At 42.4% G+C, this 16,346-nt stretch overlaps 1 protein-coding gene across 2 annotated transcripts in view; it reads left to right on the top strand.

Moving 5' to 3' along the window:
- The first annotated feature begins 2,511 nt into the window (after positions 1–2,511).
- The window catches only part of CSNK2A2 (casein kinase 2 alpha 2), a 35,496-nt gene continuing 21,661 nt past the window's right edge, over positions 2,512–16,346 (top strand). The window contains exons 1-4 of one of the 2 annotated variants that reach the window (XM_065925428.1): positions 2,512–2,762; positions 3,538–3,649; positions 11,764–11,865; positions 14,511–14,561. In XM_065925428.1, coding sequence (XP_065781500.1) covers positions 2,659–2,762; positions 3,538–3,649; positions 11,764–11,865; positions 14,511–14,561 — 369 coding nt within the window. In that variant the 5' untranslated portion in view covers positions 2,512–2,658. The remainder of the gene's footprint in view (positions 2,763–3,537; positions 3,650–11,763; positions 11,866–14,510; positions 14,562–16,346) is intronic. The other variant, XM_065925427.1, reaches the window with a different exon arrangement.

Genomic DNA, 16,346 nt, shown 5'->3' with positions numbered 1-16,346 from the left:
TCATAAAATTTAACATGGATACAATACTTTATGTAATTTACATCCTATATTCAAATTTCCCCAGTAGTCCCGGTAAGTACTGACCTTTTAGCTGTATTCTTTTTCCTTCCCTTCCTCCCTCCCCTATCTTTCCTATCTTTTTTTAAAAATTAAGGCTTTAATCCAGGATGATACACTTCATTTAGTTATCTCTCTCAGGCGTCTTTGATCGAGAGCCCACAATTCCGGAGTTTTGTTTTCTTGTTTTCTCTTGTGACAGTGACCTTCTTGAACAGTGCAGGTGTTGTTTTGCAGAATGCTCCCCAGTTTGTATTCAAGTTAAAGTTTTGGGGCAAATGTTGTGTCCCTTCTTGATGCATCATATTAGAGGGTCAGCTGGTCCCTTATTGGTGATTTAAGTTTGATTCATGATTAGAGTGATGATCTTCATGTTCTCCTTTGTAATTAATGTGTGCTTTGTTTTCAAAGAATCCAGTAGGGTAACACTGTACTCAATGAAAACCTTGAGCTTTGGCAAATGCTGGGTGAGCCAGTAGTAAGAATCTACTCAGTCTTTGTTCTCAAGCTGTTTTTAAAGTGGACAATGTCCTAGGAAACTAGCTACAAAATACAGAGTTTTCTGAAGAATGTGGGTGGATGCTGAGAAGAGCAGTATCAACCCCAACATTTAAAACGAACTGAAACGTGAGACTTGAAGAGGAAAAAGGGAGTCAAGCTTAGAGGCTAGAAAGAACTGAAAGATGGGTATGTGGTAATCTCAAGGAGGGAAAAGTCATAGGAGAAGGTCCTGATCTGATCCTAATAATATTGAGCATGTAGCATGTGCTAGACACTCAGATTATAAGAGTTTTACATGGTTTGTTGTTGTTGAGTCGCTAAGTCATATCCAATTCTTTTGTGACCCCACAGACTGTAGCCTGCCAGGGTCCTCTGTCCATGGGATTTCCCAGGCAAGAATACTGGAGTGGGTCACCATTTCCTTCTCCAGGGGAATCTTCCCAACTCAGGGATCGAACCCATGTCTCTCACATTCGCAGGAGTATTCTTTACCACTGGGCCACCAGGGAAGCCCCTTTAACACGGTTTAACTTGTCTAATTTTCCCCATAGCCCTATGAAGTAGGCGCCATGACTGTTTTTATGCTATAAAATCTACAGCACAGAGAGATTAAGTGGTTGGCCCAAAGTCACAGAGCTTGTAAGTAGCAGGGCTGGGATTCAAACCTGGGATGGATCTGACTCCACAGTCTGTGCTCTTAACTATATCAAAAAAAGAGGAAACAGAGTCTCATCTAGAGAATAGAATGTGAAAAAAAGATTAGAATCAGAGCAAACTGGGCTGTGTGAGGAAGTTGTGTTGATTTTTAAAAAAATGTGGGATTGGAAAGCGAGACAAAAGAAAGGCCCAGAAGATCGAAGACAGAAGAATGTTCAGGGCCTGAAAGCAACATAATAAAATAGGCCAAGGGTGCTTGGCCACCCCACCCTCAGTCCATGCCCAACTCTACAGGCAGGACTCTCACAAATCCCCTGCTGCTGCGGTCCCAAACAAAACCAGAGTACTTATATGATCTCAAAGTATGGCTTATTAATTATGGAGGGAAAAATAGGAGCTTTACAGCGAGCAACTTGGCTGACTCCAGCTTACCCAAGTGTCCGATGTGAACTATACAGAGGGGTCTTGAGGGAAGGTTCTGGAAGGAAATTTGGGGGACAGTGTATGAGAAGGGTTTTATGAGGAAGGCGCTGGATGAGAGAGAAGGGCTAGTCTTGAGGTTCAAGGATCTATGGGTGACAGCTCAGGGTCCACTGGGGGAAAGACGGCGTGTCTCTGGGAAGGAAGGGGAAATCTTATGACGGAGCGGTTCTGAGAGCTAAGAGCAACTCATTAGGAAGGGACTTGATGGGAAAAGTTTGGGTGACAAAAAGGTCACAACAGGGTCCGTCCGGGAGGTTGGGGTGGGTAAACTCTGGATGACTAGAGGGCAGAGCGTTTGGGGCAGGGGTCTCTAGGGGAGTCCTAAAACGGTACACGAGGCATAAGGCTCTAGGGCCGCAGCCTGCTGGAGGGGTTGACCTCGTGGTGAGCGCGGCGGGCCAGACCCAGGATGGGGAGATTTGGAAGCGGGCCTTGAGGGGCGGGGCAGGGGCGGGGCAGGGGCGGGGCAGGGGCGGGGCCGGGCCCGGGCGGGTCCCCCCGCGCTGCAGGGGGCGCTGTGAGTCTGGGCGGACCCGAGCCGGGCGGCGGCCGCTCCTAGTGAGCGCGGCCCCTTTTCCGGGTTTCCTCCTCCTCCTCCTCCTTCTTCGCCGCCGCCGCCGTCGCTGCCCCTTTCCCGGCCGGCGGCTGCCGCTGCTGGTGCCGCCGACAGCGCCGCCGCCTCGGAGCCGCGAGCCGAGCGGAGGCCGCCGCGGAGCGCGAGCGCTGCCCGCCCCGCCGCCCCGCCGGCCGCTCCAGGGCCGGGCCGGCTCGGCCGGCGCCCCCCGCGCCCCCCAGCCCGCCCGCCCCCGCGGGCCCGGCCTGGCGCGGCCGCCCGCCGCGGCGCTCCTCCTCCTCCTCCTCCGGCGGCCCGCGGCCCGCCGCCTTCTCTGCCCGTCGCCCCGCGCCCCTCGCCGCGCCGCCACCCTCGGCGCCCCGCGGCGCCCCCCGCTCCCGCCCGCCATGCCCGGCCCGGCCGCGGGCAGCAGGGCCCGGGTCTACGCGGAGGTGAACAGCCTGAGGAGCCGCGAGTACTGGGACTATGAGGCTCACGTCCCGAGCTGGGGGTAAAGCCGCCGCAGCCCCCCGCCGGGCCCTCGCACCCCCACCTCCGCCCTGCCGCCCCCCGCCGCAAACCGCACTCGGCCCCCGCGGTCTGTCTCCCCTCTGGGCCCGCGCCTCTTCGGGTCTGGAGTGGGAAGCAGACCCTCCCCACCATATTCTCGTCTCCCTCTCCCCGCTTCTCGTCCCTTCCTCTCAGCCGTGCGCACCCCTCTCACCCCGGGGAATGCTCTGTTACTGACAAGTGTAGGGATCCAGGGACCAGAGCCTGGTGGAAGTGAAGGAGCAGCCCTTCCTTCTCACGCGTTGGGGTTTCTGTTGGGGTGGGAAGTCAGCAGCTGTCCTCTTGAGCTATTAAAATTCTCTGCCTTTTTGAGGTTTTTGAAATGAGACTGGGTGGGAGGAAATTTTTAAAAAACGTCCAGATTCTCAAAGCGGGCGCTGTCTACCTTGCGGGAGTGAAGTTAATAATAAGGCAGGCGCTGTGGGCAGAGGGGCACCTGTGAGCCTCCGGGATGGATGCTCTGCCATGCTCAGACCCCCACCTTCCCACCTTGTCTCCGCCGAGTTATGAGGGATCAGTTAGGTTAGGAGCTGCGTCCAGTGAAAGGAGCCAAGTTTATGTTGTGGCTTTCATTTAGGGAATGAGTTATGGCATTAGGTATATAGACACTTGCAAGTGCTTGATCAATGAAAGCGCCTGGATGGGGATGTGTACTGGGCATAGGCTTGGTTAATCCCAAGTCCTGGCATTTATGTGTGCTTCTTGTTCTTTCCCAGTAATCAAGATGATTACCAGCTGGTTCGGAAACTTGGTCGAGGAAAGTATAGTGAAGTATTTGAGGCTATTAACATCACCAACAATGAGAGAGTGGTGGTAAAAATTCTCAAGGTGAGTGTCTTATGAGTGGCATTAAAATTTCTTTTTTCACAGGTCAGAAGGATACAAACTACGCCAACTACATTCTAGAATGAGCAGGACAAACTCATTTTACAAACCTTCTGCCCCATGTGCCTCTGCTACTCCCCCCATGCTGTTTTTGTTTGAACTTTTTTACACACAGACCTTTTTCAAATCTAAGCATGGTAGTTAAGGAACATCCTTGTTCTGAAATGTAATTATGGGCTGCCAAAGTGAATGTTCCAAAGAGCCTTCCATTTGTTACAAACTAAATAGGAATTCACATTTAAGAAGAGCCTCTTCATGAAGAGCCCAGTTGATCCAAAGGCTCCTTGAGCACTGAATTTGTTATTCCAGAATGAAAGATGGAAACAGAGTAGCTTCAAAGACCAGTTTGAAGCCTGAGTGGAAGGAAACACCTCAGTGAATAATTGCTTGTTTTTTCTCCTTTGGTGATAAAAGTTTCAGATGGGGTACATACAGTGAGCCAGCAGGGCCAGGAAGGTTCAGTTGTTTATCAGTCAGTAAAAGTAAAGTTGGGAGCAGTAGAGAGTACACTTATAATCACTAAAATAATGATTGGAACAAAACAGCCTGAATCTGGTTTAGCAGCCTAAGTTTGTAACAGATACACACTTTGTCATCTCTTGGATGGAGGCATGATCCATCCAAGTATGAAGTTTGTATGAAGTATGAAGAGTTGGCTAAAGTATGGCCAAAAGTTGGCTAAGTATGAAGAGTTGGCTAAATTCTCTTCCAGGTAACTGATTGTGTAGCTTTGATAATGTTTTACAGGGTGGACTGAAAAATAGTTCTTACAGTCTGTGAAGGGTATTCATCATTGCCAGATCATTTCACTTGTGTGCATGTCATTTAGTAGAATCTTGAGGTGACCAAAGAGCTAATTAATATAAGCACTTTTACACAAACAAGAGTTCCAGTATGGCCATTTTGGAGAGGCTCTGTGGTTAAGAATGTAGGATCGAAAAGCTGTTTTTGTGATCTTAAGTAGAGTTAGGGCAGCTGTGTCCCTATTTAAAAGGAGGGGCAGGCTTGGACTGTCTGAAAATGGCTTTTCAGAAAAATGAGTGACTCTTATTACTCAGTACCAGCTTAGCCTAGTGATGAAGAGACAGGATTACGGTTGAAAGAAATAGGCAAGTTACTTACTTGTGCTGTCAGAAACGCTGGAGGTAAGAAGTGAGGAACTGTTATTGAAAAATGTGGAGATTTTTACTCTCCTCTTCCCTAAATATGAATTGCACCTACAGAATCATGTCATCTTTTTTGTTATTGTTTTTCTTCATAAGCATAAATATTTAAAGAGATACTTTCTTCAGTCACCTGGAAAGCCATGCAGCTTTTTTCTTAATATATTAGCATAAATGTTTTTACTATAAGCTACTTAAAATCTCTCTAGGAAGTAAGCAAAGCATAAATTAAAGTTAGGAATATCCACATTCCATTGCTGTGCATTTGGAAGAATGAACTGCTGACGCTAAAGCAATTTCACAAAAATGTCTAAACTTTCATGTGATGGCAGCATTTTTAGAGTAAGCGTGCAACTTCCTGTGGTGTCTTTTTTGAAAAGGACCAACATTCAGGTGTACATGGAAGTAACGATATGTTCAGTTAGAGAAGCATCATTGCTTCTTTGGTCAGACCTAGAGTTGCTCTTTGGTCATCCTTGTAGAGAACTTCGTAGCCTCAGTTACTAGATGGTTTTTTCCCTCCTCTGAAGATTCACAGGATATGTTTAGGGAATCCTGTATGGAAGCCGAAGGTTATATTTAACCCACAAGAAATGTAGGCCCAGAGAAACATATTTGACGTCACTGTGTTGAAGTAACCCTCAGCCAGGGCTCCTGTTTCCTATTTCTTCCTGTCTCTTACTGCTCATTTTGGCATTGGGTTGTAAGATCTTAACGTTGAGCACAGAGTAAGTTCCACTGTTCTGAAATAAGACTTGGGAGGTCCCTCTGATGTTCCAGCTGGCTCAGTGTCGTTTCTTGTATCTTTTACACACAAGTCCTTCTCAGGGTGCAGCCCACACCACCTTGTTTCTGCTGATGAAAAGTACACTCGCTTTTGTTTCTCCAAGCACCGTGACATTTCTATCCAGATTTTGTTCTGTCTGAAGGATGGGGTAAGAAACTACTGATGGTATTGTTGGCTTTTCTCTTTCCGACAGGCTGAATTAAAGTAGATTAAAAGTACTGCTGTTTTTTGTTTTATTTTATTTTTTTTAAAGAATGGGGCCTTTATCCAAAGTTATGTGCCCCATTCAGATAAGTCAGAGTTATGACTAATACTACTATTGTCATGTTTAGCCACAGGAAATTAGTTCCTTAACAGAATGCCAGTTGCTCATAATTTGAAGGACTCCAGAAAAAGCTTGCTCTTCATCTTGGCCTACTGGATTTCAGCTGCAGGAAGGAACTTCTGTGTTGATGTGCACGTGGTGACTGAGACAGAGTACGTTCCTTGAGGACAGGAACAGCCTGCTTCTTCGGTGAATGTTTCCACCCAGTGCTTTCCAACACATGAGAATGGCTGGATGATGAACGACTGCAGAGGAATTTCTTATCTCTTCATTTACATCCGTAGATGTCTAAATATTAATAAGAGATTTTTAGGAATTTAGCAATTGGTGAGCAGAATGTTGTGTCTGGCCTGAATTGAGATTCTGAAACCGAAATCTTCAAAGAACACTTCCCAATCAATAGGGAGGTTGTGTCTTTTTTTGACAGAAATTGTTTTGAGGAGTGGGGAGGATGGTAAGGATTAATATAGCAGGGCAGAAAGCCACTTTCATGCCTAAAGTTTCATCTTTTGATTTTGAAAAATCAAATTTTCAGTTCCTTTGTAGTACCTTCTAGGAGAGTGTACACAGAAATAAAACCATCTGGCCACCTTGGACAACTTTTGGCACTTTGTGAGCGTTACCTCTGTGTGTGGATTTCATCTCTGCTTGAAGTCCTTGGGAGGCTGCAAATTCAGCTATTTTCTAAATAGAAGTTAAAAGCAATACCAGATTTTAAAAAACAAAAGTGCAGGTTTTTGGACCCGTGCTGCAAGGACTGGAAGTCTTCATCTTAGGCTTCTTGTTGGTATTACTTCATATAGAGTTTGTCAATTCCCTGCGCCCCCCACCCCCGCACCGAAATTAATTATCAAGCTTCAAACAAAGAGTGGTAGTAACACAAGTTTAACTTTGTCCTGTCAGGAGGTAGTGTTAAAGATGATTGATCCCAGATCCTTTTTAGTTACTTCACAGTGAGTCAGTGGCTATGGAGGTTTTATGAAACTGATGTTTTTCTCTATTTCTACTTTCTCAGCTGGTAGGTTTTTTGCCCTTCGTTTGCTTTATTAGGCAAGTGTACCAAGACATCCTCTACATGAAACAAGACATTAATGCTAATACGTCTCTTGGTATAAAAAGAGGATTGTTAAAGTATTAAAAATAATACAAATTTTGAAAATTGTGAACGAGTCAATGCTGTATCCAATGCTGTGGTTGTGGGGTTGGAGATTTGAGAGTGTGGTTAACCTGTGAAACAGAATCACAACAGGGGAGCATAGATACTATTAGAACCCAAACCTGTTTTTACAGATAAAGCAAGACCCAGGAGAACCTGCAATTTGCTTGGGGTCTCATGGCCAGCGGGATAGAAGCATTGGGTTCATGACCTTCTGTCCCTGCTGCAGAGTCTTGGTAGATGTGAGGGGCACGAATGGAACATCAGCTGGATGTTCTGAACTGAACTGGAAAGATGGACGAGCATGCACTATAAGTCAAATGGAATTTCTTTGTTTCTAATGATTTTTGAGGTGTTCTTCTGGAAGGAATTACCTGACGTCTGTGGGTTGCTACTTGACATGTGGGGTAGATGAAAGCCCGAAGCGCTATAGGGACCCAGACTTGGCTTCTCTGGTTTGTATCCACAGCAGCATATTTAACATATAAGTGAAATGTTACTTTCCTTTCTTGTTTGACATCATAAGGACCAGTGTTTTTATACTCCTCTTTTGAAACATACAGTACCTCCAGGTCTCATCCTCATCACTTGCTAAGAGGGCAGAGCCCGAAGGAGAGAGGACTGTACCATCCTCTCTGTGAGATGCAAAAGCCTACTATGTACCTCACTGTTTTAAATTAAACAATTTTTAAACCCCAAAGGTAACAATTGCCCTCAAGAAATTGATCATGTATTTGGGAAGATGAGAGTTGAAAAATAAGGGAGAAATTTGTTGTGAAGAATAAACATTGCACAAATAATATTGATATTTAGGTCAGTTGCAGTGGATTCTGTCAGGGTAATAAAATAAAAGCCATCATCCAGACTGAGCATTCTTTCTGCTCTATCCTACAGTCCTGACAACCATTGTTCGTTGTAATTGTTTATTGCAGGTTATGAAATTAAAATCTTAGTGGGGCAGTTGTTGATTTTGTAGTGGAACAAAAGTAATCCCAGGTTTGAAAATTCTGAGCTGTGTTCCTGCCTTCCTTGAATGTATCAGTTCAGTTGTGCTTGGAAAGAAATTAAAACAGGACTTTGCCTGTTAATATTTGCTGGAATTTATTGAGGTCATAATTCTTAATGCCTTTTAGTAGACATTAGCTTGCAAATTCAGTCACAATTAAATTCTAGTAGTTAAAATCATTCTCAGATCCAGCTTTTTAAACATCAGCTCTGAGTAAATAAATAGGACTCTCAGTAAATAAAACTATCAACTTTCGTCTTTCTGAGCAGCCATCACTAAATTGGTCTTTGTTTTAAAATGTTTAATGTTGCTGAATAGGGAAAGAGGCAGGACCACATTGAACAAGATTTGGATCACGTTGAACCAAGACTGCTGACTACCTGGGACTCTTCACCTGAGGGCAGAAACCTCCTGAAAAAAATCTTTTTTTTCCCTTTCTTTTCAGAGCTCTCGCACAGAAAATTTTAAAGGAGTTTTTCCCCTTTAAATACTCTGTAGGTGTGTGCCGAAATTCATTTATTGTTAAAACTTGATTTAATACTTTAATTTCTTTTGTTTAACTTTTTTATCTACTAGAGTTTAAGTTTTTTTGTTTTGTTAACAGCTAAACTGATTCAGTTAGAGCCAGATATTCTCTGAATTGGGATAAATGAACCTTGGGTGAGAGAAGGGCTTTTAATTTAGCATGCAGATGAAATGTGAAATTGTGGAAATGTGTTTTCCACTGTAGTGGTGGCGAGTGAGTGTGGACAGTGGGCTGGAGGATCAGGGCAGCCTTACTTCTGTCAAAATTCACGGTCTGTCTTCCTTCAGATGCCAAGGATCCTCCCTTATAAATCCTAACTTTTTCTCTTGAATTCTGTTTATAAAATGTAAATCATCGCTGTCATAAGTATCTGGGTGTTCATTGGTTTTTCAGCTTCTGGAGGTCTCTCAGGTTCAGAGGAGTAAGCTTGAGGCTAGAGAGTTACTGCTTGATTCATGCAGAGACTTGGTGCCTCTTCTTTGGAGGGTAGTATCCCTAGCTGTTCATCACTTTTTTTTTACAGTCTTTTGGTCTTTTCTCAGTATGTGAGGACTCCAGCTGCAGTGTGACTACCTTTTGCTACTTCAGATTTGTCCTGCTGTCCCCAGTCTGACAGGTGACAGTTGGGCAGTCAAATGTGCTTCACTTGTTCTGTGAGTTACCTTTAGACATAGTGAAAGATATGTTCATCTGAACTGGGTTATCCAGGAACGGGTGTCTGCCTGATCTGTTGCTGAATAACAGAACAAGGCAAGGCTCTATATGGGACATTGTCATTGGAGCAGCTTATTTAATGTACTTGTTCACTTTTAGAGGGAGAGGGGGGCTTTGATGAACACAGGCTTCTGGCCATTGTTTTTTTCCTCCCTCTGTTGCCACTCCCACAGATTTGTAACTGCTTTACAGGAGTGGATGACAACTCTAGAATTTGTTGGGGCTTCCCTGGTAATTCAGTGGTTAGGATGCTGAACTTCCATTGTGGCAGGGCACAGGTTTGACCCCTGGTCGGGGAACTAAGATCTCACATCCCTTGCAGTGTGGCCCAAAAAAATAGAATTTTCTTACATTGAATATACCAGTTGCATTTGATTTTTCTTTTAACTTTGTGACAAAATTTCAGACTACTGAAAAATTGCAAAAATTAATATGTATCTTTCATAAATATCTTCTCTTTTTTATTTATATATATACACACACATGTTATACATACAGATACGTATGTATACGCTGATATATAACTATTTCTTAAGTGCTTGAAAGTATGTTGTTTATCCCTAATTTCCTATATTTCCTAAAAACAAAAGCAGTTTCTTACATAACTGAATGCCATGATTAAAAATAAAAAGTTAATATTGATGCAGTGCAGTTAGTTAATCTACAGCCTATGTTCTTATTTGCCAGTTGTCCTTATAATGATCTTTATAGCAGAGGAAAATCCCAGATCATGCGTTACATTCAGTTGTCATGTTTTTTTAATCTGGAGTAGTTGTTTAGTCTGTATGTTTCATGACAAACATTTTTAAAGCTTGTAGACTACTTATTTTGTAGTATATCCTTTGGCTGTTTTCTGACCAAGTTTGTACTTGATGTTTGAGTGCTTCACTTTTCCAAAGTATTGAGTTCTGTAATTATGAAAAAGGGAAATAGTAAAATTCCTAAGTGGGCATGGAGAAAGAACCACAGTAGCCCGATCTGTTCTACTGAGAATCCTGACAAAATGGAATGGGCACGATTGTGGCAGCTGGCTTGGAAGAATGCAGCCAGACTCCAATCTCTCAGTTGAGCACCCTCTTACAGGTGATGCAGGTGTTCTGTGTTTTATAATCTCTCTCTGTTTTGTGTTCAGAGCTGTAGCTTGGTGGCCAACAAGAGATGATGGTTTCTCTGATTTGTGTATATATTACGTTTCCACCCATCCCACTGCCACCACCACCACATAGACACAGTCTTTGTACATCTTTTCCATCATGGCTAATCCATTGGGCTCTTTGTCTTTGCCTGTGCTATTGTAACAGTGTCTCGGTGAGGCGGTACTCCTTTTCCTAAGTTACAGTTCTCCCATGGCCACACTTGGGAAATGAAAGCACAGTGGCTAAGGGTGAGGCCTGCAGAGTCAAACTGACTAGATTTGAATCCTGCCCCTGCTCTTTACTGTTAGCTGTGTGATCTTGGGCAAATAGCTCAACTTGGCTGAGTCTACTACATAGGAATTTTGTGAGAATGAAAATGAAAAGAATGGACCTAGCATTTATCAACTGCTTCCTATATATTAGTCGATGTTTAAGTACTTTATAAAGCATAATTGTGGTGATAATGCTTATTTTTCTAGAGCTACTTTTATTCTTCTTCAGACTCTAGCCCATTTACAACAAGAAATAACATGCATAATGCTGACATTTTTGATTAAGGTTTCCGGTTTGCCTGTCCAGCAGATTGAAAGGTTAGTGGGTAGCAGGGGTTTTCAGTCACTGCTGTGTCAGAGATTGGTCTTTTCCTTTGCTGATCCATCATCTCTTCCTTTAGGAATGGGGTCTGTTGGGAAGTTTTACTGGCTCTGAGCTGATTTCAGAGTCTAGATATTAAGGAAATGGGAGTGGTGACAGGAAACGGGAGCCAGCAGCTGGGAAACAAGTTTGTAACTTGATGTCAGTGAACTGGTCTTCACTCCTAGAAGACAAAATTACATGCGACTGGTTGAAAGAGCAGGTGTCTTAGCAGTTTGTTTCAGTTTTTCCATTTATGAGTGCGTGATAGACAGCTGCTGAGAGCTATAGCATTTTCCATTGGGCAGTTAACTAGTAAACATTTTATTTTTAAATTATGACATAGGCATTCAAAATTTCATGTGTCCTAAATGTAACTACTTAAAAGATTTGATATGTAAGCTGTATGAGTCTGTGAATTATTTCGAGTAATCTTAAAAATTCTTATGGGCAGGCCCCTCTTAAACCTCATTTTCTTCCTCCATCTCTTCTAATTTAGGCATGCCCTTGTGCAAAATAGTGCAATAACCATTTGATAGAAACATTGTTTTAAAGTTTTATTTATTAACTTCAAAAGGAGTCTTACTTCTGATTGCTCTTGTGTATTTAAGCCAGTGAAGAAAAAGAAGATAAAACGAGAGGTTAAGATTCTGGAGAACCTTCGTGGTGGAACAAATATCATTAAGCTGATTGACACTGTGAAGGATCCTGTGGTAGGTGCCTAGTTGTTGAAGAGGAGAGAGGGAGAGAGAGAGAGAGAGTGTGTGTGTGTATATGAGTGAGAGAGAGAGAGAACCTGAAAATAATGGGAAACATCATTATAATATGCCGGGAATGATTGTGTTTGTCTTTACTACTAAACGATTTTGAAAACCAGAAAAAATCATGGTGGTCCAATGATAAACTAGCCACTACCACTTTTTTGGAACCTTAAACCCTTTGTAGAAAAAAAATCCCTTTCCCACTTATATAGCCTTATTATTTTGATCCAGTCCACGAACGTTTGCTTCAAAGCTCCCTTATGCTCCTGCTTTTCTCCCAACTTTGAAAGCTTATTAACTGCCAATTAACATTATTTTACCTCACTTAAGTAAGCCTGACATTTGAAAATCTGGGTTTACAGAAGGAGATAGGAAGTGTGTCCATGTGGACACTTCCGTGGAGAACTGAACAGATCACAGACCCCTTGAGGTCACTACTTGCTGTTTCTCATACTGGTCTTTAATTTGGCATCCACCATTAGGGCTCACATGGTATATGCAGATGCAGTTTAAATATTTTTGTTAAAATGATTAATTTTTAGCCATTTAAAATATGCTGTTTAATTTTGTTTTCTCTTCTCCTCAGAAATAACCTAACCTTAAGTGTTTATGATTAGGCAAGCTTCCCATTCAATTTCTGTTCTTTTACCTCTTCTACCTCAGATATTTCTCTGTTTTCCCATGATACCTTTTTAAGAATATCTTTGCTTCTGTCTGCTAAAGACATTGTCATAATAATGTAGCTAGCACGCATTGAACACTTACTGTGTGCCAGGCATTATTCTGAGTGTTTAATGGAATTATGTCATTTAATCTCTACAACAGTCCAGTTGGGTGGGTACCATTATTGTCCCTGTTGTCACAGTGTACAGATAAGAAAACTGAAGCCTGCAGAGGTTAAGTAAGTTTCCCAAGATTACAGTTTTTCCTTTGGATCCTAAAAAGATTGAGAAGGGTGGTTACATGCTAGATTATATCTAACTGGCATTAAAAATATATTCCAGCCTGGGCTTCTCAGGTGGCGCAATGATAAAGAATCCTCCTGCCAATGCAGGAGACGCAGGAGATGCGGGTTTGATCCCTGGGTCGGAAAGATGCCCTGTGGAAGGAAATGGCAACCTGCTCCATTATTGTATTCTTGCCTGAAAAATTCCATGAGCTACAATCCATGGGGTTGCAAAAGAGTCAGACACACTGCTGAGCACACGCATGCACATGCACACAAGTTTCAGAAGTAGGAATAATGACTGTTAAGTGGATGAACATTAAAGGTTTACTGTGTTTAAAAATATATATATATCCCAGCCTTATCAGTTCAGATTGATTTTACAGTAACTCTGGACTGCATGATCCTTAGAAATGGCCTGCACTGTGAGCCAGCATGTAGTTTTATACCTAGTGTATCTCTGTTTTGCTTTATATTTATATACATCTATGTGTGTGTGCACGCGTTAACAAAACTTAGCAGTTCCTATCATTTTTGTAATGTTACTTAAAGCATGCGTGTTGCACATGATACATAATACAAGTAAAGTGAAGGAAAACCAACAGGGAAGCCTCGTCCCCCAACTTGTAAGGGGACAGGCTTGCTCCTAGCCTGTAGAGCGACCTGGTGGTCTTGTTGTTCAACACTGGGCTCGTGAGGAGTGCTTGGTCTGCTCCTTGTTCTGGTGAAGACATGCATGCACTGTGGCCTGTTTGCTACGTAACTTTTACCTATTTCTTTGAGCGGAACTGCACAGCCATAAAGATCTCCAGGATTTTATTTCTTCCTATAGCCCTATAAGCCCCTGCTTTTCTCTCAATTTTGAAAGCTTATTTCTGCCAATTAGCGTTATTTTACCTTACTTAAGTAAACCTGACTTTTGAACATCAAATGTTGACCATTTTGTCCTCATTACATTAAAATTTATAGTGCTTTAAAAATACTTCATTTTATATGGTTTTGGAGGGGCACACATCTTTGAAAAGAGACATTCTCTAATTATCCCTAGCCACGGCATAATTTCACATTATACCTTAGTGACAATCATAGACTTGGGAGTTTTTTTGGTTTTTTTTGATTGTGGAAAGACCAGTGGTAAATTCCCAAGACCCATGATAGTTATGTGAAATGCGTCTGGTTCATTAAACCAAGGTGAAAACCTACTACTCTCTTTGTAGTTGGCAGGCTGGAACACTGCAGAATATATACATCTTCACGTAATGTGCCAGGCCCACTGACAGCTTGGTCAGAGAATAGACTCCTAAAAAACAAAAACAAAACCTTTATAATGGAAACTGCAACCATTTACAAAAGTAAAATGAATAGTATAATGAACCTCTTTGCACACATCACCCAACTTTAGCTCAAGTTAATCTGCTTAAGGCACTTTGTTTCATCTGGACCCCACCCACTTCCCGACCACCCACCATGCCCAGTTGTTCTGAGGCAAGTTTCAGACATAACATTTCAAGGGGATTCTTTCTTAATAAGCTGTCCCTAATGAGTGAATCTCTCTTTCATCTAAGTGGGATTTGGGGATGGGCCAGTATGACAGAAGCAAATTAAATTTATTGTTTAAATACTTACAAAGCATTAATATTCTCTCTTGCAGTCAAAGACACCAGCTTTGGTATTTGAATATATCAATAATACAGATTTTAAGGTGCGTATATGCTGTTTCTTTCTGGCATGGGGTTAATGGGGAATGGGGAGGTGGTGATAATTACTGTTGATACTCTGGAGCACAAGGGGACCAGGAAAGGTCATTGCTGAGAGCAGGAGATAACATTGGATGGATTTCTTATAGCATTAGTACAGGATGCAGAAAGTGGTTAGATTCTTGCAGTTGGTGAAATTAAGCATTATTCTTTGCCTTGCTTACTCTGGGAATAACTACTTGACTGGGTCTAAGTTAATGCCTTATCTATAATGCTCACGTTGTAGACATGATGGGTGGATGTTAATTTTAATTTTCATAGGAATCTTACATTCCTAATAGGAAGTGATAAATGGATACAGAACTTGTGTGAAAAGAGTCAGTATTGTACCTTGGATTCAAGCTATCGAGTGGTGTGTGTGTTCATGCACACTGTATACAAAGTAAATGACAGAATCACTGTGCTTTAGAAAAGCCCGATTTTGGGGGCTTTCTTCTGTTTATAGTGCATGTTAGTTTAGACTTTAAAGTGTTCTAAAAGCATGGTTTTAAGCTGATTTTTCATGAATTTGTGTTTATTGTTGTTCAAACACTGCAACCTTCTGATAAGAGATCAGACATACTGAGCATGGTAGAGCATAATATGAAAACCAATATAAAAACAAATAGTATTGTTTATTTTTAGGGGCTTTTAGGTGATTATAATTCTTCATCAGTGTAGAAAAGGCTTGTGATTTTGTTGTGGAAGTTAGGAAAAAACCCAGTCAGCAATTGAAAGATGCTGTGCTAATGGGGAGTGATCCTTTTGGGTGAAAAGAAAAGAATTTTATCCTCACAGTTACTTTTTCTTAAGTAATCTTTCTTAAGTAATCACTCTAAAATGAAGTTAATTAGTGAAAATATGCACAAATGGGTATTATACCTTATAAAACAGTAAGCAGGTTTTATATTCAGTACAATCATCCCTTGGTAATGTCAGGCGAGTGTGTGCTCCTCGGTTTGTCTCATCACAACAAAGATTTGGAGTGACGGACATTAAAGCCCCCTTGGCGGGTCACAGCTCTCGGAGGACAGTCCGTGTTAGAGCTCTTAAACAAATCAGTGTTACAGCTCTATTTTATTTAGATAATAGCAGGAAAATCCATCTTCGAGGCATGAGGGCACGTCGATCCAAAGACGCGAAGAGAAGAGCACCCTATCGTGGGGGCGGGGCGGGGGGGGTGGAGAGAAAACGCTTTGGCTCCTCTTTTTATATGTTTTTTTCTCCCCCCCTGGGCCTGTCCTATGCAGATTGGGCTTAGGCAGGAGCACTGTTCTACCTGAAGTCCCGACTCTGGTCCTTGGACCTTCCTCTGCTCTATTTTCACGGGCTTTTCCCTTTCTTGTCTTTTAGCCACCGCCATTTTGGACTCCTTTTCCCTATTCTAACTACCTAACAGTATCCATGGGAGATTGGTGATTGGTTCTAGCCCCCCTCCCCAGAATACCAAAACCCCAGTCTTATATGAAAATGGCATTTATATTAAAATGACAGTATTTGCATGTAACATATGCACGTCATTTAAAGATGATACTCTAAATCATCTCTAGATTACTTGTTAAGCCTGATACAGAGTAAATGCTGTGTAGGTAGTGGTAGAACCCAGCAAATGCAACTTTGTGGGATTTTTGTTTTTTCAATCCATGGGTGATTGAATCCTGGAATACAGGGGGACAGTTGTGTAGCTTTTCCCATATTAACAAGTTTCCTTGTGATGTAACTCCTCAAAGGTGAACTCTGAACAGTGGGAT

Source organism: Muntiacus reevesi, chromosome 2 (genome assembly GCF_963930625.1).
Source record: "Muntiacus reevesi chromosome 2, mMunRee1.1, whole genome shotgun sequence".
In the NCBI taxonomy this organism is placed as follows: Eukaryota; Metazoa; Chordata; class Mammalia; order Artiodactyla; family Cervidae; genus Muntiacus; species Muntiacus reevesi.
The sequence above is the reverse complement of the archived record's forward strand: the minus strand, read 5'-3'. Positions and strand labels throughout refer to the sequence as shown.